General features: G+C 43.0%; 1 protein-coding gene across 3 annotated transcripts; it reads left to right on the top strand.

Annotated features, from left to right (window-relative positions):
• Positions 1-8,915: 8,915 nt before the first annotated feature.
• rrm1 (ribonucleotide reductase M1 polypeptide) lies at positions 8,916-20,899 on the top strand. 3 transcript variants are annotated; one of them, XM_067376375.1, is made up of 20 exons: positions 8,916-9,040; positions 9,155-9,254; positions 10,872-10,960; positions 12,710-12,887; positions 12,963-13,063; positions 13,143-13,202; positions 13,301-13,340; positions 13,435-13,597; positions 13,743-13,884; positions 13,975-14,058; positions 16,436-16,597; positions 17,166-17,245; positions 17,945-18,146; positions 18,246-18,395; positions 18,475-18,696; positions 18,776-18,852; positions 19,890-20,025; positions 20,107-20,202; positions 20,292-20,480; positions 20,567-20,899. In XM_067376375.1, the coding sequence occupies exons 3-20, from the start codon at positions 10,892-10,894 to the stop codon at positions 20,756-20,758; spliced, it is 2,343 nt and encodes a 780-aa protein (XP_067232476.1). In that variant the 5' UTR covers positions 8,916-9,040; positions 9,155-9,254; positions 10,872-10,891; the 3' UTR covers positions 20,759-20,899. The 3 variants fall into 3 exon arrangements, with proteins under 3 accessions (XP_067232476.1, XP_067232475.1, XP_067232474.1); XM_067376374.1 differs by having other exon boundaries at positions 9,155-10,246; XM_067376373.1 differs by having other exon boundaries at positions 8,962-10,246.
• Positions 20,900-21,554: the final 655 nt, after the last annotated feature.

Raw genomic sequence — 21,554 nt, 5'->3', positions numbered from 1 at the left:
TTTAAGAGCTTCCGCGGCCCTCGCCGCTCTAAAAGAGCCACCCAATTGCCGTTTTCACGGCAGCGGCGTCTCACGATGCCCCGCCACTCATGTGGTACTTGCAGGGCCCCCTGCACGACGACGATGGACACAGCGAGTGTGTCGCTTGCCTGGGCAAGCCCCACGCAGACGGCGCGCTCGCTGGAGACCCGCATGCCCGCACTGCGAGTGTATGAGTCTCGCTTCCCTGCGCTCGCGGGTCGCCTTCTTCACTGAGGGCGATCTCGCCGCCGCGCCCTCCCGTCTCCTTCCCTCCCGCGGTCCGGCGAGGAAAAGACAGCGGGGTAGAGCGACTCAGCGCCAGGAGTTGAGCGAGCTCACGCCGGCCCAGCCCCCGCGTGCCTCGCCCTCTCCTCCCAGGGAACTCTCTCCAGTTCTGTTCTCTCGCCCTGAGCAGCGTCCCTCCGCAGAAGCGAGTGACCCTGCCCATTCGGGGGAACAGACGACGAACAAGACGACTCCATGTCTCTTGCGGCTTCCGAAGCGGAAGGATGGGCTGGCGAGCCGGAAGACCCCGCTCCACCGCCTCCCTTGGAACCCATCGAGCATGGCCAGGGCATGGATGCCGAGCTCTTCCGCATCCTGTCTAGAGCCGTTGAAGAGCTGGACCTCGAGTGGGCCCCTCCAGAGGAGCCGTCTCGCAGCCGCCTGGACGAATGGTTTCTGCCAGGCCGCCGCCAAGCACCTCGCCAGCGTTCAGCGCCCTTCTTTCCTGAGGTCCACGAAGAGCTGACGAAGTCGTGGCGCGCTCCTTACTCTGCCCGCCTCCACACTACGCACCGCTCCGCCCTCACCGCCGTCGACGGCGCCGAGGAGAAGGGATACGAGCGCTTGCCACCCCTAGATGAAGCGGTGGCTGCTCACCTCTGTCCTCCCGCGGCTGTGGGTTGGAAGACGAAGAGGGCCCTTCCTTCCAAGCCCTGTCGGACCACCTCTACTCTGGCTGGACGGGCTTACACCTCGGCGGGCCAAGCTGCCTCTGCGCTCCACACCATGGCCATATTTCAAGCATTCCAGGCCAAACTCCTCCGCTCTCTGGATGAGTCTGGAATCGACGCGCCAGCCTTCAAAGATCTCCGCAGCGCCACGGATCTTGCCCTGCGAGCTACGAAGGCTACGGCCCAGGCCATCGGTCGTTCCATGGCCAGCCTGGTCGTGTTGGAGCGCCACCTGTGGCTCAACCTAACGGAGATCAAAGACCTAGACAAGACGGCCTTCTTAGACGCCCCGGTCTCGCCTTCTGGTCTCTTCGGGCCTGCAGTGGATGGCTTCACTGAGCGCTTTACTGCCGCGCAGAAATCGTCTCAGGCTATGAGGCATTTCTTGCCTAAGCGCTCCAGCTCCGCTTCTGCGTCTAGCCGCCCCAGGACTGCGCCGGCTCAGCAGAACAAACCAGCCCCACCTGCAACACAGGCAGCGCCGCCCAGGAGCATCGCCAGCGCTCGCGCCCTGCGAAGCGCCCTCCCTTCCCGAGGCGCCAGGGACCCCGGCCCAGGATTGTGCTGGACCCGGTGCCTCCGAAGTCGTCCTGATTCGTCGGACAGGAAGAGGATGGGGGGACCGTCCCGTTACGACCGGACCACCCCAAAAGCTCCCACGGGTAATTTCCCCTCCGCCTCGTTTATTTCCGGGCGTGGGAAACATACTTCAAGTGACAGCTGGGCCCACACCTGTTGCGCCCACTCCAAACGCCGTTTTCACGGCGGAAAAATTTTTACCTCATCACAAAAAGAGCAAATTTCCTCTTCCACCCCTCGCGGTGTACGACCCTCTCAACGGCGGTCTGTCACCCAACATTATTCAACCCCCAGCCACTCGGGCCGAGGCCTGGCAGGCCATCCCCGATGTGTCAGAATGGGTCATGGGGATCGTAAACCAGGGCTACTCGCTCCAGTTTGCACGACGGCCCCCCCCGCTTCGCCGGGGTGCTTCAAACATCGGTCAATCCGGACGACGCTCATGTCCTCCGGGCCGAAGTCATGTCGTTGCTGGAAAAAGGAGCTGTGGAAATGGTTCCTCCGTCAGAGAGCGAGACAGGCTTTTACAGCCGCTACTTTCTGGTCCCCAAAAAGGATGGCGGTCTCAGACCCATCCTAGACCTCAGGCTTTTGAATCACTCCCTCACGAGACGGAAGTTCAAAATGCTGACGCTGAAGCAGATCCTCGCGCACATTTGCCCCGAGGACTGGTTCTGCTCGCTGGACCTGAAGGATGCGTATTTTCACATCCAGATAGCCCCCCGTCACAGACGATTCTTGAGATTCGCATACGAAGGGGTGGCATACCAATATACGGTCCTGCCCTTCGGGCTGTCTCTGGCTCCCCGCACTTTCACCAAGTGCATGGACGCGCGCTTTCCCCTCTGAGACAGATGGGAATCCGGGTTCTGAATTATCTCACGACTGGCTCATCTTAGCCCGTTCGCGAGACGAGCTGGAACGCCACAGATCCGTGCTCCTCAGCCATCTACAATGCCTGGGTCTCAGGGTCAACTTAGCCAAGAGCTCGCTATGCCCCACTCAACGAATCTCGTTTCTGGGAGCAGTTTTCGACTCGGTCCGTATGACGGCAGTAGTCTCGCCAGAGCGCGCCCTGGCAATTCAGCAGCTCACGGCATCTGTCACGAACAAAGCCTATCTCCCTCTGAAGTTTTTCCAGAGGCTGCTAGGGCTGATGGCTTCCGCCTCCCCGGTGCTGCAGCTAGGCCTTCTTCGGATGCGGCCTCTTCAGTACTGGTTGAAGTTCCGGGTTCCTCCCAGCGCATGGCGGCACGGCCGCCTATGTCTCAAGGTCAATCGGGCCTGTCTTCTAGCCCTGAAACCTTGGATGGATCCAGTATGGTTCCAACGCGGAGTCCCTTTACAGGCGGTCTCACGGAGGACGGTGCTCTCAACAGACGCCTCCAACTTGGGCTGGGGCGCTGTGTGCGAGGGCAGACCGGCCTTCGGCTCGTGGAGCCACGAGGAAAGCCATTTACACATCAACTGTCTAGAGATGCTAGCAGTGATGAAAGCCCTTCAGTTCTTTCAGGCTTACTTGACGGGACGTCATGTTCTAGTTCGGTCAGACAGTATGACGGTGGTGTCATACCTGAACCACCAAGGCGGTCTTTCGTCCAGCCGCTTATGCGCTCTGGCGAAACGTCTGCTGGAATGGGCTCTTCCGAGGCTTCAGTCGCTCAGAGCGACTCATGTTCCTGGCAGGAACAATCTGGGTGCGGACATGTTGTCACGGAGCAACATCCCCTCCGACGAGTGGATGCTCTACCCCCAAGTGGTCCTCACGATCTGGGAGTTCTTCGGGAAGGCAGAGGTAGACCTCTTCGCCTCAGAAGACAACTCTCATTGCCCAACATTTTTCTCGAAGGAAGTAGATGCTCTGGCCCACACATGGCCCAGCACGCTCCTTTATGCTTTCCTCCGATCGCACTGATCCCCCAGGTCATCAGGCGTATCAGAGAAGACCAGCACAGAGTCCTTCTGGTGGCCCCCGCTCTGGAGGAACCAGGTTTGGTCCTCAGAGCTATTCAGGCTCTCTCTAAGAGCCCCGTGGCCGATTCCCCTGAGACGGGACCTCCTCTCTCAGGCAAACAGAACAATCTGGCACCCACAGCCGCAGCTCTGGGCTCTGCACCTCTGGTCCCTCGATGGGAGCCGACTAGCCTCCCCGAGGACGTCCTAAATACCATTTCTCAGGCTAGAGCCCCATCTACGAGGCGCCTCTACGACCAGAAGTGGTCAGTCTTTGTTGATTGGTGTTCAACACGCAACATAGACCCTGTGGAGAGTGACGTATCTTCCATACTGTCTTTCCTCCAAGAACGCTTGGAAATGGGGGCGCTCCCCTTCCACGCTTAAGGTTTACGTAGCAGCCATTGCAGCGTTCCACGCTCCTATTGCTGGCCAATCGGTGGGACGAAACGGGCTCGTGATCCGTTTTTTGAGAGGTGCTAGGCGTTTGAATCCTCCTCGCCCTCTCACTATTCCCTCCTGGGACCTCTCGTTGGTCCTCAGGGCCTTGAAAGGAGCCCCATTTGAACCAATGGGTTCAGCCGACCTCAGGCCCCTAACGCTAAAAACCGCTCTGCTACTAGCACTAGCATCGGTAAAGCGTGTTGGCGATTTGCAGGCCCTCTCCGTGAACCGTGCGTGCCTCGAATTCGGGCCTGGTGACTCTAAGGTCGTTCTGAAACCTAGGCATGGCTACGTCCCTAAAGTGCTCTCAACTCCGTTTAGAGCTCAGGTCATCTCGCTCTCTGCTCTTCCTCCCTCGGCGGACGAACCAGAGCTGCAGCTACTCTGCCCAGTCAGGGCATTGAGGACCTACATAGACCGATCACAGTCTTTCAGACAGTCAGATCAGCTCTTTGTTTGTTTTGGCGGCCGCACCAAAGGGTCTCCGGTCTCGAAACAACGCATTTCCCGTTGGATAGTGGATGCTATTAACCTGTGCTACTCCTCACTGGGCACTAATTGCCCCATAGGAGTCAGGGCCCACTCCACCAGAGGAATGGCTTCCTCGTGGGCTTGGTCCAACGGAGTTTCCATCCAAGACATCTGTGAGGCGGCCGGCTGGTCTTCGCCGTCCACCTTTGTCAGGTTCTATCACCTCGATGTCCCGACCTTACAAGCTCGGGTCCTGTCGGTGTGATTAGCGGCTTCCAACAGGTCCCGCTTCACGCCACCATAGGAAGTATCTTCCTTCAGTGTAACCATGGGTTCGGTTAGGCTTTGCCTCCGCTTGTCCTTTTTGCCCCCTCTGGGTGGCCAAATGCAAGCTATATCGTTCCCAGCCGTGGCACGGCGTGGTTGAATTCGTTCCCCATACGCAGTACGAGTGAAGTATCGAAAGGGAACGTACTCGGTTACTAACGTAACCTCGGTTCCCTGAGATACGGAACGAGTACTGCGTCACTTGCCGTGCCACGAGGCTGCGGCTCAGGGTCGTCGCTTCAGTCGATTGACACTGAAATCCTATGGCGAAACGCCTGCTTATATAGCCCTATACCCCGCCCATTTCGGCGGGAATATTCGCGCGCTTTGTCGCCATAGGCCGCGCAGCTATGCCGCGCCGCCATTGGTTCAACAACTTGTCTATGAGTGAACCAATGACGGTGCAGTTACACTGCGTTATTGAAAAAGGCTTCAGCAGCGGGGAAAAAGGGAGACCTTTCCCCATACGCAGTACTCGTTCCGTATCTCAGGGAACCGAGGTTACGTTAGTAACCGAGTACGATTCCATGAGAACAGTGTCACGCGCTGCTGCTTCAGCCATCGTATGGTAGAAAATGTCCAAATAAAATAAATGTGTTCAACAAGCTGATCAGAAGTCGATCAATTTATTTGTTGGAAGCGTGTAAATGTAACTAGTTTTAATGTTGTTTTTGTAAATATTCACTTTCCCACATGACCACAGGAGAATCGGATGGTCACGTTCAGGACACAAACACGATGTATTTTTGTATTTATTTCAACAAATGACAACCAAAATCAAACCCATAGAAGCTCGTGAACAGTTCTGAAGTGGCTGTGTTATAAGTTATAATCATTCACAAGCCGAGTGATCATACTCTAAAACATAATGTTAATTATTTCACAAAAAACACATACAAAACTCAGCTAAGTATGTGATTATTTTGAGTGAAAGGCAGTGGGTTTATTTAGTGACATTATTACATTTGCTAGTCGTCTTTCCTCACCTTCTCAACCAAGGCGACAATTGTATTACCGTCCAGTTTTTTCCACGAACGATGAGTACCTATTACAATTCTCGATTCTGCATAAATGACCAACAATGGCGACATTTTTCACAATTACGACAGAAAATCAAAATACTGCTCTTCACTAGCAGAAAGGCAGCGTGATAATAAACCCAGACTAGAACTGAACACGGCGTGACGGCAGCTTGACATCCTCTATATCTGCCTCATCGATGACAGAAAAGTCTTTTAATTCAGCGGAAAAGTCTCTCCTCTTCATAACATAAGGATTGCGTCCGACATATGTTGTGATTTTCTGTTTATACCTTTTTTAAACCAGCAAAGAAAGGACTTTTCCCCATCTCTTCCATTCTAATTTTCACTGCTTGCCCTCCATCGGAATTTTGCGCGTCAACAGAACCACGTGATTGCAAACAACCTATTTATACACTATATGGACAAAAGTAATGGGACACCTGACCATTACACCTACAGGGACTTTAAAGGGTACATAACACACATTTTTGGCCAATCTCATGTTAATCTTGAGTACCTATTGAGTAATAGCATCCTTCATATCTCCAAAAAGTCTTTAGTTTTATCAGATTTATAAAAGAAAGATATGCTATACCGAGTTTTTCCTAAAACAGTCAAGCTCCTGTAGGTGTGCCGTAGGCGAAGCTAAAGAGCATTATCCCTGGATAACTTTTGGTTCATTATACGTTTGTGTTGTTTGCATTATATGCTAGCGCACCGACTGCCAACAAAACAGACATTTGATGCAGTTTTACTCGCCACCTGCAGTTCCGACTCATGACTGGGATGATTATCGCTGTGACCGCTCCATCTTTCAGTTTCAAACGATCTGTAAATCCAGCATAGAACTGGGCCTTGTTTATGAAACCATAAGAGCCGATCCTGAGGCCTCGAGCAGCCACGGAAAACACGAGATATTCTCCATTCATTTTAACCAATAAAAAAGTGATTGCAACTATCAGACACGACTTTATCCTTATTTTGATAGTTAATTTAAGGCAGTTTCAATGGTTATTTTAATGACAAATATTGAGGGCGCAACAATGTAATGAGGGAGCACAAACCTCTCAGCTCCACTTAACACTAGGTTCGTTGGGAAGTAAGGTTTTCTTTCCCTCACAACCAAAAACACACTTCTTTGTTGACATTGTTGATTTCATGGTCTAAAAACAAAGTAATAAATTCTTTCTCAAGCAAGTCCTGTGCAGGGCTGCCAATGACTTCCGTAACCCGAACGAAGCACATTGATGGGTGTGCTCTTGCTCTCTTGCTCTGGTTGATGTTTGCGCATACTCTTCCGGGAGAAGTGCCTGTACAAGGAATTCCGCCCTTTATTACATAACACATACTCAAAAAAAACTTTCTGAAACATATGTACAAACTCTGAAGGAGTGTATTTGGCACAGAGAATCCAACTCTTTAACAGTGTAAATAAGTCATAATACATGAAATAACATTAGACACCTCCCTCTAAAGACATCAGATTCTAAATACACAGAAATTAATATGGAGTTTTCCCCCTATTTGCAGTTATAACAGCTTCCATTCTTTTGGGAAGGCTTTCCACAAGATTTTGGAGTGTTTCTGTCTGTGGGAAATTTTGCCCATTCATCCAGTAGAGCATTTGTGAGGTCACTGCACTAATGTTGGACAAGAAGGATCAGTTGCAGTTCATTCTTCCACAGAAGAACTTGCTTTGTGCTCTGGGGCACAGTCACGCTGGAACAGAAAATGGCCTTCCCCAAATTGTTCCCACAAAGTTGGAAGCATAACATTGTCCAAAATGTCTTGGTTTTTTTCCTTCATTGGCTGTAAAGGGCCTATAGCCCAACCCCTGAAATCAGCTCCATTTTCCCTCCTCCACCAAACTTTACAGTTGGTACAATGCAGTCAGGCAGGTAATGTTCTCTTGGCAGCCGTTTAACCCAGACTCGCCCATCCAACTGCCAAACAGACAAGTGTGATTCATCACTCCACAGAACATGTTTCCACTGCTCTAGAGTCCAGTGGCGCCTTGCTTTATATCACTCCACCCGACGCTTGGCATTGTACTTGGTGATATGAGGCTTGATGTGATCCATTCCATGAAGCTCCCACTGCACAGTTTTTGTGCTAATGCCATCGGAAGTTTGGAACTCTTCAGCTATGGAATCAGCAGAACTTTGGTGACTTTTACACACCATGCACCTCAGCACTTGGTGCCCCACTCTGTGACTTCTTACCCTTCATGGACGAGTTACTACTGTTAAACACTTCAATTTTCCAATAATATCACTTACAGTTGACTGTGGAATATCTAGCAGGGGTCAACTTTCAAAAAAAGTCTTATTGCAAAGAAGGCATAATATCACAGTACCATGCTTGAATTCACTAAGCTCTTCTGAATGACCCTTTTCTTTCACATATGTTTGATTTTATACCCCTAATAGGTCTGATTGAAACATTTGAATTCAAACATTAAGAGGTGTGTTTCAATACTTTTGTCCATATAGTGTGTTTAGTTTTTTAACTGTACAGAATCAAAATACATTTCTTCAGACATCTTTTCAAGTAACCAGTGTACCCCACTGGACAACAATTGTAATGACAGCATCTGTCAAATTGTACAGTGGTTGTCAGGCACGTGCACACACAAGATACACTACAGGTGAACGGATACACTACAGGTGAATAGTCAAATTTGTGTATAATAATGTCTTAACATTCACCACATTGATATGCAAATTAGGTGTTAACTAATTAAAATGTGCTCATTTGCATGCAGAGACCATGGTCAAGGATGGGACTTGATTTTGTCCATTGGGAATTGATTAGATGGTTGGATCACTGGTTTGCTATTGCTGTGATGTCATGTGAGTGACAGGTTGTCCCGCCTTTGTGCCAGTTAACACATCGTCAGATAAAGTAAAAGTGACGTGTGAAGGCTATGTATGGTAACCCATATTTGGAATTTGTCCTCTGCATTTAACCCATACAATTTAGTGCAAACACATTAGGAGTAGTGGGTAGTGAACACACACATACCCGGAGCAGTGCGGGGAGCGATTGGGGCGCTATTTGGGGTTAGGTGCCTTGCTCAAGAGCACCTCAGTCATTTCCTGCCGGTATTGCGAGTTGAACCCGCAACCTTTCCATTTTGAAAAAAAAATAAACCGGAAGTTGCAAATGACTTTTCTCCAGTGTTGTGATGTATTTCCAAGTGAAACGGAATATTGAAAAGAGGGCAGGGTTTTTTTAATGGATTTTTGCTAAATCGCCTGAAATAAGGTCTGTGGTTAACAAAGCCTCTAAATATTTTCACGATTTGATCTATGACATAAAACACACCAGTTATAACCCGCTTGTGATTTTTTTTAAACCTTTATTGTGTCTTAAAAACAGCGTTTGCTAACAAGTTGCTAAAACTTCCTACTTCCTTTGGCGGGGACTTTAGACGTCATCATGACAAACAGGACATTTGGACAGCATTTCTCATGAAAAAGTGGATAAGTATTCATTTACAGCAAAGATCATAATCAGCGAGCATGTTTTTAAATAAAGTTGTTTTTTAAATAAAGTTTGAGGAAGGTTGGTGGTGGTGACATTGATCCGTGACCATGGTGATGTAGTCCGTTTCTGTTAGCTTTTTATGTCTGACGACTTTATTTAGGCTTCAAAATGTATAAATGTTGTAATAACTTGTAAAGATTATCTTGATAGACAAAACATGTAAGTGTCATAACCCTTTGTTAAACACAGAGCTTATTTTTTTGCAATTTTCCAAAAGTCTATGGGAAAAATGCATATAGGCTTTCGATCGAGGAAACCCGTGCGCCGCTAACTTCCAGGTTGGCCTACAAAAACACGTCATAAAATGTTGGCGTGGCCTAAATGCGCTCCGGAAGTAACTTTTCAGATTTTGATTAAAGATTACCACGACAAACTGTTTTTTTTTTGTGTGTGTATTAACTTGCACGGATTAATGGTTCACCACAAGACTAGTAATATGCGCTTACAAAGTAAATAGGGTCAATTTCTATTTCATGACAAATTTAAATAAGTAACGTTAACATTTTTGAGTATATGTACTTAAACTTGAACACAATGTACATTTTACACTCCTGTAAGTAGGTATTTTCAGCTGTTCAGTTATATGACGTTTCATTTTTAAATTTTTGATACTTAAAAAAAAAAAAAATAAAAAAAATAATAACGCTCAAGTTACATCACCCTCTTCTGTTGTGCTACTGAATCTGACGACGAAGAAGAAGGAGCGAAAGCCCATTGGCTAAGATACTTGTTCCGGAAGACCTTTATGGCGGGTTCGTTTCGCGCGCTCAGCACTTGTTCACAACAACAGTCTGCTGGAGCAGCTGAGAGACCGGTCAGCAGAGCAACACTTTATTCTCAAATAACACCTGCTTTTTTACGTTTTTGTATTTTTGTTGGTGTTCTGTCTACCGGAGACCTCAATCATGCACGTGATCAAGCGAGGTAAAGTCCCACTCATCCTCCAATTACCTGTTCATTGGAAATATAGTCAGAAAATGTACAATTTATATGCTAATAAAAGTGTAACTACTGTTTATGTGATGTTCTCAATATTAACCAAAATGGTGGCAAGTCTGTAAACCAAACATTTATTGACCTTAATCGTGTTGCAATGTCTACACGTAAAAAGAAGAATGTAACGTGGAATCTGTTGTTCAATTTAAATCTTGGATAAGGTCGCAGATTTATTGGCTGTTATTATATTGAATTTTCCAACTAACGTTATATAACGTAATCTTTGAGAATGAAATGCGTTTATGTTAGCAGCGCCAGAAAACACTTCTCTTTGTTAACTCAAAGTTGGCGCCAACCGCAACTAGGTCATAGCGGCTAATGCTAAATATACACCAAGTAACCGGTTATGATAGCTTAAATTTGTTATGCCACAATTCATAAGCAGCATATTTTTCATGCACATTTCATATCTTTTATTTGCAGTTCATATCATGTCCATGTATTCTTTATTAGGGGTGTTATTAGGGTTCTTGATGTATTTTAAATGTTAAAGAGTCATTATGGGGGTCAAAATGGGTTTATTTATCTGGTGTTTTTGTTTTTCTTGTCTCAGATGGGCGCCAGGAGCGTGTAATGTTCGACAAAATCACATCACGCATCCAGAAACTTTGCTATGGACTCAACTCTGACTTTGTTGATCCGGTAAGTTATGAAATGCATCAAAACATCTTAAATTTGTTAAAATTTCCACAATCAACAATTGCATAGTCCAGGGATTTTCAATCTCTTAGATGCCACAGCCCCCAAATATGATTATCGTAATGCGTGGGACCTCCCATCCAATTTGAAAACCCTTGGCCTAGTCGCATAATACAAATAATAGGTGACATGTGAAGGCCAAGTATGGTAACCCAGACTGGGAATTTGTCTTCTGCATTTAAACCATCCAGTTAGTGCACACACATTAGGAGAAGAGAGTAGTGAACACACACACACACACCCCCAGAGCAGTGGGCAGCCATTTTTGCTGTGGTGCCCGGAGAGTGATTAGGTGTTAGGTGTCTTGCTCAAGTCTTTTCCTGCCGGTATTGAAAATTGAACCTTCAGGTTACGAGTCTGACTCCCTAATCATTAGGCCACAACTTCCCCCTAAATAGTAGATCCAACAGTAGATCCATAATAGGCCACTTCCGACTTCTGTTAGAAGAGCCAACACCCTAGTAATATTTAAATAGCGCATCAAACTGTGAGTGGCCACTCACAAACATAATGCCTAGAAACTTCCTTACGGCCCTGTATTAAAGTTCCCCTATTATGTTATCTGAAAGGTTCCTAATTCTGTTTAGGAGGTCTCCTACAACAGGTTTACATGCATCATGCAAAGATCAAAAAACACTTTCATCTTCTCATAATATATACAATGTGCATCACCACATTTTTCAGTGATTTTCAAACGGCTCATCGGATGAATCGGTCTCTCTAAATCCCTTCTTTCCGCAAGCCTGCTTGGATCTGATTGGCCAGACGGCCCATTCTGTTGCAGTTGGTCTGCCTCTTACAACACAAGTCAGAAACAAACACCCATTACCATAACTGATTCAACTTCGTAGGCTTCCTAAAGCTCAGTGATTGTACACACTGTAAACACAATAACGATGGCATTGATTTTACAATATCAATCTGAGCGTGAGTCTGATGATGATATATTGGAAGCGCTAGTTATTCAACCCGAACCTCTATAACAAGGACGACTTGAGCAGGACGTTTCTCCATGATACGCTACTCAGTTTGATGTTCATCATGAGATGTTGCAACTGTAGTTCCTCACCATCAGCTGATTAGCCGAAGTATTTCAGTAAGAAAGTAATAACGTGAGTTAATTGGACACAATTTAGACAAAATGCAAAACTGTGTATTTTGAACACTCTGTATAAAATGCATCAATAATTAATCAAACTTACAGGTTGTGATTCTGAGGAGCAAGTTGGTCCAAATAAAGCAGGAACTGTCCCATCTTTAACCATTGATTATTCTCATCCTCATATTTTGGAAAAGAAACTGAATTTCCGTTCACAGCGCAGAGCACAGCATCTTGTCGACATATTATCCATACTAGTGAGCTACAGCGTTTGAGAGGGGTTCAATTTTCTCGGGATGTCCACAGAACATAGGCAGGCATTATGCAAATGTGTTAACTTGTGACGTGTGAACTTCGAGGAAATGGGATTTGAATTACAAACGACTCGTTTAAGTGGCTCAGAGTAGACTTTCAATAACTTTCAGCTTTACAACTTTGCAGATTGTTTACGTTCACATACAAATACATTACACACTGCATGAAAGGTAATTTTCAAAAATCCATAATGGGGGCAGTTATTCCATTAAAGAAGCATTTTCCAAGAAGCTAAATGTAAAGCTCTGACCCAAAACCACATGGGTTTTGCTTTGCAGACTCAAATCACAATGAAGGTGATTCAGGGCCTTTACAGCGGCGTCACCACAGTAGAGCTGGACACCCTGGCTGCTGAGACCGCTGCCACCCTTACCACCAAACACCCTGACTATGCCATCCTGGCAGCCCGCATCGCTGTGTCCAACCTTCACAAAGAAACTAAGAAGGTCTTCAGTGGTGAGTTGCCATACAATCACCCGTTTCATGTCAATGTGACACTTTACAATCTATAATTAATGCTTTTATTTGCAGAGGTTATGGAGGACCTCTACAACTATGTGAATCCCCTAAACGACCGCCACTCACCCATGATTTCAAAAGAAACCCTTGATATTGTTTTGGCCAACAAAGATGTAAGTCTTTTTCCCACCAAAAAGTCACATTTTGTGTTTAGTATTTATAATTAATGTAATTTTTCTGTATTTTCCGTAGCGCCTCAACTCAGCCATCATTTTTGATAGAGATTTCTCTTACAACTTTTTTGGCTTCAAGGTAATTCTCAAATAAGAGAATAAGCAAAATATAAACTTTAATGTTTCTCTGAAAGTAATTTTGTGGTGTTAATCTCAGTTTTTAAATCTTTCTTTTAGACATTGGAACGCTCATATCTGCTGAAGATCAATGGAAAGGGTAAGTCAGTTTAAATTAAATCTACTGTATGCAAATAAGAGACTGACCTGAAAGGAAAACATTCCTGTGACACCATGACCCTTTAATTTTTCAGTTGCTGAGCGGCCACAGCACATGCTGATGAGAGTGTCCGTGGGTATCCATAAGGAGGACATTGCAGCAGCTATTGAAACCTACAACCTGCTGTCTGAGAAGTGGTTCACTCATGCTTCTCCTACGCTCTTTAATGCTGGCACCAACCGGCCTCAGCTCTCCAGGTGAACACCAGGAAAACAGTCACTATACAGCAGTCAGACACAAGGGGGCAGTTTTTCAAAACAAATGTTTCCCTGTTTACTGTTGGCTAAGTCAGTAGAGTACTGTATGCATAATACAAGCATCTTCCTTTTGTCAAATGTCTAGTTGCTTCCTGCTTGCTATGAAAGATGACAGCATTGAGGGGATCTATGACACACTGAAACAGTGTGCCCTCATCTCTAAGTCTGCCGGAGGTATCGGGGTGGCTGTGAGCTGCATTAGAGCCACTGGCAGCTACATTGCAGGGGTGAGTTTTCTTCATCTTCTGCTTTAGATTTACTCCAATGGTACTTTAAAACTCAACAGTTGGGTTTACTTTATGTCTTTTGTCTTTTAGACAAATGGCAACTCAAATGGCTTGGTTCCTATGCTCCGTGTCTACAATAACACAGCACGCTATGTGGACCAAGGAGGAAATAAGGTAAAACATTTTACATGTGATCATGGGCGTAGGTTTGGTCTCAGCTTTGGTGGGGACACCAAATTGCGCAAATCAAAAGTAATACTGCCACCTAATGAAGAAGGGTTGGCTCTCCACAGAGTTTAGTTTAGTGATTTGATATCGCAGACTAAATAGCCTACCGGCAGGCAGGAATAACTATATGCTAATTTACTCATTAAAACCAAAGGTGTTCATCAGTGATTGTACATCAAGAGCATTTTGTTTTGTGCTTTTACCACACCGAAACGCTCGATTGTCTGTGAAAACTGCGCGTGTGCACGAGCGCCAAGAGAACTGATAACAGCAGCAATGATCACTAACAGACCATTAACACAGACCTATGAATTTCTTATCGAAAAATGTTTTTTTTTTCTTTTAGGTACAATTATTCTCTGAGTTTAAGTAAAATTTGAGACGTTCCAGAAAAATTCTAGCAGAGAGACAGCTGAAAGCGCACGCAGTTTTTTTCATTTATTTTATTTTACAAAAGTACAATGGTTTGTTGTTATTTTGAGCGTACACAAATAAAAGTACACCATTTGTAGTCTTGCACTGGTCTATAGGCTATCGCCAAAAATGAGGGAAGGCCTGTTTTCAGTTGTTTCAGCTGTCACAAGGAAAAAATCCATCAGAAAGCGCCGGCGCGTTCGTCGGCCAGAGGGATAAAATGTAGCAAATTTAGTTTAATATTTATAGTGGGCTATAGCCTATTATTATTATTATTATTATTATTATTATTATTATTTAATTTCATCTCGATGATTATGATAATTGAATAGCATGACGGATGAGCAATGTTGGGAGACATGCAGCGGGTCAGACTTGAGTTTGACCACTTCATTAAGTTATGTTTTATAGTAAGTCTTTCTTTAAAGTGAATTTCGTTTTGTAGAAATTGTATCTTAATTTCAATCAATGTTTCATCAACCAATTGCCTATATTTAATAAATGGGAAGAAAACCAAGAACGTTGAGTTTGGAATGGATTGAAGTGCATACGAAGCCATGTTTCTGTGGCCTTTGAATAAGGCTGAAGCAATAGACGTCTATATATATATATATATATATATATATATATATATATATATATATATATAATATATATATATATAATATATATATATATAATATATATATATATATATATATATATATATAATATATATATAATAATATATATAATATATAATATGTATAATATATATAATATATATAATATATAATATATATAATATATAATATATATAATATATATAATATATAATATATATAATATATAATATATAATATATATAATATATATAATATAATATATAATATATATAATATAATATATAATATATATATATATATATATATATATTATATATAATATATAATATATGATTTTTTTTATATAAATTTCTTTTATTACATGTCTTTATTACTTAATTAATCGATACGATATTTTTGGTCTAACAATATAGGCTATTTTAGCTGGTCTAACAATATATTTTCAGTAATTTCGATCGGTGCATCATGATAATTCATGTATAGTAAAAAAATAAAGAAACAACTCTAGACTTATTGGCTAGGCATGGAAAAGTACCGGTAGCTGACCATTAGCAGAGCTGGCGATGGGGTAAATATGCTTGGGCGATATATATAATATTATTATTATTATTATTATTATTATTATTATTAGGCTATTATTAGGCTATTATTATTATTATTATTATCAATAGCCTAATAATAATAATAATAATGTCTCAGCAAAGACTGAAAATGTTTCCCCTTTTTAAAATGTTGCACTAGCCTATTTTCTAATCTTCTGCTTTCATTTTTGGGCTTCAGTTGGATGCTTTATTTTCATCTTTAGTCAATAGGTTGCTTCTTATGTCCCTTTTCTTCTTCTTGGGTGGCATCTACAAATCAACAAAACCCGGAATATTAAAATGTTTTTACTCTGGCCTTTGTATGTGGCAGAGAGACAGCCCTGGTAACTTACCGTCGGCGTCGTCAACATGCGCGCGCACGCACACACACCAGCCGCTCGCTGCTAGTGCAGGCACAAAACTGACAAAAGTAGTCCCGGCCCGCGCGTGTAGCCTGTAAGATACCCCGCCGCCAATCAAATTACGGTGTTTCTTGTACTGTCGTCGTCCTGGCCGTTAGAATCGATCCAAAAACCAGTGCAAAGATCCAAATAGCAGTTCAAAGGAGCTTGCTTAATATTGGTGGGGACAAATTTGTCAACTCAAAATATTTATAGGGACTAGTACCTAGCGTCCCCCCCTAAACCTACGCCCATGCATGTGATTGTCAAGGATACTCAGATTTGGTTTGGAAGACTGACATTTTCTCTCCTCCTCACTCAGAGACCAGGAGCTTTTGCCATGTACCTGGAGCCCTGGCATTTTGACATTTTTGACTTCCTAGAGCTTAAAAAGAATACTGGAAAAGAGGAACAGAGAGCTAGAGATCTGTTTTGCGCCCTCTGGATCCCAGATCTGTTTATGAAGCGAGTGGAGACCAATGGGGTGAGCACACTTTAAACTATGAGAATACTTTGAGATTTATCTGCATTATCAGATGTATTTTTTATTCAGCAAGGATTTCTGTATTTGCAGGATTCAGCAATCTTTTTTTTTTTTTTTTTTTTTTTTTTTTCCTTGCCTTGCCTTTCTATTCATCAAAGAATCCTGAGAAAAATTATATTGCAGTTTCCACAAATATTAAGCAGCACAACTGTCACAATATTGATAAATGTTTCTTGAGCAGCAAATCAGCATATTAGAATGATTTCTGAAGGATCATGTGACACTGGAGAACTGGAGTAATGATGCTGAAAATTCAGCTTTACCATCACAAGAATAAATAACTTTTTTAAAATATATTAAAATAGTTATTTTAAGTTGCTGTAATATTTCACAATATTACTGTTTTAAATTATTTTTTAATTAACTGCAGCCTTGGAAAGCAAAAGAGACTTTCAAAAAACATTACATAATTTTTCAGATCCCAAACTTTGTGATTGTGTATACATAACCAATATATATAATCCAATTTTGTTTAGATGCTAAATGTTACTGCTCCTATCTCATGTAGGACTGGTCTCTGATGTGCCCCAATGACTGTCCCGGGCTGGATGAGTGCTGGGGTGAGGAATTTGAGAAGCTCTACACAAGGTATGAAAATATTATTAAAGCACAATATGTAAGATTTTTAGATTAAAATATTCAAAACCCACTAGAACAATGTTATATATTTAGTTGACTTGTGTACTTGCATCATCCCAAATGTTTCCAACAATGTCTAAATCCAGAAAAATCTGCAATTTTAACCAGGACAAGGAGCGTGTCATTGCGTCGATGACATATCTGCGCTACCTTTGATTTACAGTTTTACTAATATCGATCTAGATTACTGAAAAGTGCAACAAGTGTCTCGTAGCAGCCACCGAGCTAACGCACTGAGTACAGTTATAACTTTCAACACACAAATGTATTTAGTATGATTGTTTTAACCATGTAAAGCAGTGTTGCGTTACCCCACATACGCAGCGCAAAGAGCGGAAGCAGCCAACTGCAGCATGAGCATAATAAAAGTAGCCATCATTAGCTTTCGCTTCCTTGGCCCCTGACCCGTCCTGCTTCATACCAACGTAACGTTAGTAAAACGTTCTCATCCGTGAACGTGATTTTTTGCCCAATTCCTTTAAATTGGCTGTGGATATGAAGACAACGCTCATGCTCATTCATGGCGTCATCAAGCTGCACCTTTTGTTTTGAATAAGCGAACTTTAGCTGCGAAAATTACATTCCTCTAATGCTACTACTGTAAAACTATGAAAGTTATTATTAATCATTCAATGTTCTTTGTTCCAGGTATGAGCAGGAGGGTAAATCTAGGCGTGTGGTGAAAGCTCAGCAGCTGTGGTATGCCATCATTGAGTCTCAGACAGAGACCGGCACACCCTATATGGTTTACAAGGATGCCTGCAACCGCAAGACCAACCAGCAGAACCTGGGCACTATCAAATGCAGTAACCTTTGCACAGAGATTGTAGAGTACACCAGTAAGGATGAGGTAAAGAGTGCAGAATACCTACACACACACAGTATAATAATATAGCTTATTGTTGACTTTATTGAAAAGTGCATTCACGAAGAACCAACTCTCTTGTAGGTGGCTGTTTGCAACCTGGCATCCATCGCACTTAACATGTACGTCACCTCAGAACGAACTTTTGACTTCCAGAAGTTGGCCTCTGTTACAAAGGTCATTGTGAGGAACCTGAACAAAATCATCGATATCAACTACTACCCAGTGAAAGAGGTGAAGTGCTGTTTATTCTGTTTTGGCCATCCTGCATTATTACAATCGTTTCAGAGGTTGATCATCTCTTAATCAACAGGCGGAGAACTCCAACAAGCGTCATAGGCCCATCGGGATTGGTGTTCAGGGTCTGGCCGACACCTTCATCCTCATGCGCTTCCCCTTTGAGAGTGCAGAGGCTCAACTTCTGAACATACAGATCTTTGAGACCATGTACTACGCTGCCCTGGAGTCCAGCTGTGAGCTGGCTGCTGAATTTGGACCTTATGAAACCTACGCGGGGTCTCCTGTGAGCAAGGGCGTAAGTTAGATATAATGTGTAAATTGAATATTAGTTAAGGTTTTACAAGGCTCTAATTGTTCCTGGTGTGATTTCACAGATCCTGCAGTATGATATGTGGGAAAGGACACCTACTGACCTGTGGGACTGGGCGGCACTCAAGGAGAAGATCGCAAAGTTAGTAACTGCTTGCATGATTCATAATCTCAAATTCTTGGGACAACCTGAAATTTAAAGACTTGTTACTGGAAAAGTTTTAATTATATTAAGTAACAAGGAATTAGAATTAATTTAAAACCGTTATGCAAATACATAATTAAAAAAGAAATTAAGGCAAAAACATTTCATGCACTGGTCAATTGAGATTTTGGGCTTTTTGGCTTTTCATAACATGTTACTTCAAACTTGTGGAAACAAATGTACAAAATAAAAATGTTAGTTTCATTCATTCTATATTGCAAAGATTTGCCTGATTTTGTTTCTAATATTGTTTGGGGTTTGTTTTTGTTTTTTTTTGGCTGTTGACAATATTTTTTTTGATTAATGGAGTGATTGAAAAGAGAGCTCCCAAAGTCACTACTTTAAAAACCTTTTAACTAATATGTCAAAATTAAACAAGAATTTTGATGTACTGTTGTCAAAAGTACCAACTTCAGTACCAAATCGGAGCTGAAATTTTAAAAATGTGACGGAACCAGCATTTCTCCCTAGCATTTTGAGCACTGTTCAGCAGATTCTTAAATGTCTCTGATTGGCCATTGTGTTCACACGCTCAACAGATATGTCTGTGATTGGCTCCAATGATCAACTTCAAAAACATGTTACAAATAGACATCTTCGACACACTTCACCTATCGCTTACACAGACACACAGTAGCATTTGAACACGGCAGCCGTCTATCAGCAGGGCCTGCTTTCAAATGCTCCAGTGTGTCTGTAACGACACATTTTTATAATTTCAGTACCAGCTTGGCCCCGAAGTCGGTAGTTTTGACAACTAATTTTGAACCTAGCATTATCCAATGTTCAGGTTTTTGTTTTGGAAGTAAATGCAAATGAGTGGGTGTTTAATTAGATAATGTCTCATTTGCATAATTAAACATTTAAAAAAAAAAAAGTTATATAAATATAAAGTAATGAAAATGTTTTGCTAATCTTAATGTAAAAAAAATCTTAATGCATATGCACATATTAATATTATTTTTCTTTGCCAGGCATGGTGTGCGTAACAGTCTGCTGCTGTCTCCCATGCCCACTGCCTCCACAGCTCAGATCCTGGGCAACAATGAGTCAATCGAGGCCTACACCAGCAACCTCTACACACGCAGAGTTCTGTCTGGAGAGTTTCAGGTAAACCTGTTACCATGAACGTTCGTGAGATGAACTGTTGCCTTTGCACATAATAAATTAGTGAGTTTAATTTACTTCTAGATCGTGAACCCACATCTTCTGAAAGACCTCACGGAACGAGGACTTTGGAACGAGGAAATGAAAAATCAGCTAATTGCTCAGAACGGATCCATCCAGGTTAGTTGACATTTGCAATTCAGATGAGACTAATTACTGACTTTTTGTTTTTGCTTTGTGTCACTTGCTAAATGTCATTCTTTTTGCAGGACATTGCCACAATACCAGATGACCTGAAGGAGCTGTATAAGACCGTGTGGGAGATCTCTCAAAAGACTGTCTTAAAGATGGCTGCAGATCGAGGAGCCTATATTGACCAGAGCCAGTCCCTCAACATCCACATAGCTGAACCCAACTATGGCAAACTGACCAGCATGCACTTCTATGGCTGGAAGCTGGTAAACTAGATATTTCATGAGCCTGGATTTGGAAGTTTAGAAATTAAGAGCTGATGGATAAATAGTATGTCTACTTCTCTCCACAGGGTCTTAAAACAGGAATGTACTACCTGAGAACTAAACCAGCCGCTAATCCCATTCAGTTCACTCTGAACAAAGAGAAACTGAAGGAGACGCAAAAAAGTTCAACCAGTGAGGAGGAAACCAAAGAACGCAACAAAGCCGCTATGGTGTGCTCCCTGGAGAACCGTGATGATTGTCTGATGTGTGGTTCATAAACTGAACTCCTCTGCCATCAGCGAGGATCATTAGGATGGTTAACAATTTTCCTCTTGTACAGAATCAGCTTTAAACGGGCATAGAGAATAAATATAGTAATATTTGTATTAACTTTTCTGTATACAATAAAGACTTTTGGAAACTTCAAACTTTGTTTAGATTTTTTTGAATATGATCGTTCTTGGCAGTTGCATAAAACATGGTTGAGGGTGAATAAATTGCCGATACTGGCACAAAGTAATATAGTGTCATATGCAAACATCCATGTTTTTTTTGTTTGTTTTTTTCAAATACTGAAAGTCATTTGATTTTAACTTCTTTACATTCAAATACCTTATAGTTGATATTGTTAGCTGATGTAATCCCACCAGCATTACCCTTTGTGAATTAACTTGTCATATTCCTATGGTTATGGGAACAGGTGTGACGTTCCAGTAGAGGTGCATGGGGAGGGTTTGAGGCTGCAGGTGATTGGTTAATGAATAGTTGTGACCTCATGGGAGAAGCAGCTGTCAAAAACAGCAGGTGTTGAACAAGCTGCAACATGTGCATGAGGTCTCTGGGGTTATAAATGCTCTCGTGCATTGCTTTAACCATAGCTGCATTCAGGTTTTTGATATTCAGTTAAAATCATTTATATTAAAGCAGTTACTTTACTTATTATTATGGGGACAGAATACTGCACATTTCTTTATTTTTTTTAATAATGACACAACATGACTTCTATAATGATTAAATCTGTGACTTACAAATTTTTTTAATTGAAAAAGACTAAGCAACTACAATGCTTCTCTA

The sequence above is a fragment of the Chanodichthys erythropterus genome, chromosome 22, assembly GCF_024489055.1.
Source record: "Chanodichthys erythropterus isolate Z2021 chromosome 22, ASM2448905v1, whole genome shotgun sequence".
Lineage (NCBI taxonomy): Eukaryota > Metazoa > Chordata > Actinopteri > Cypriniformes > Xenocyprididae > Chanodichthys > Chanodichthys erythropterus.
The sequence above is the reverse complement of the archived record's forward strand: the minus strand, read 5'-3'. Positions and strand labels throughout refer to the sequence as shown.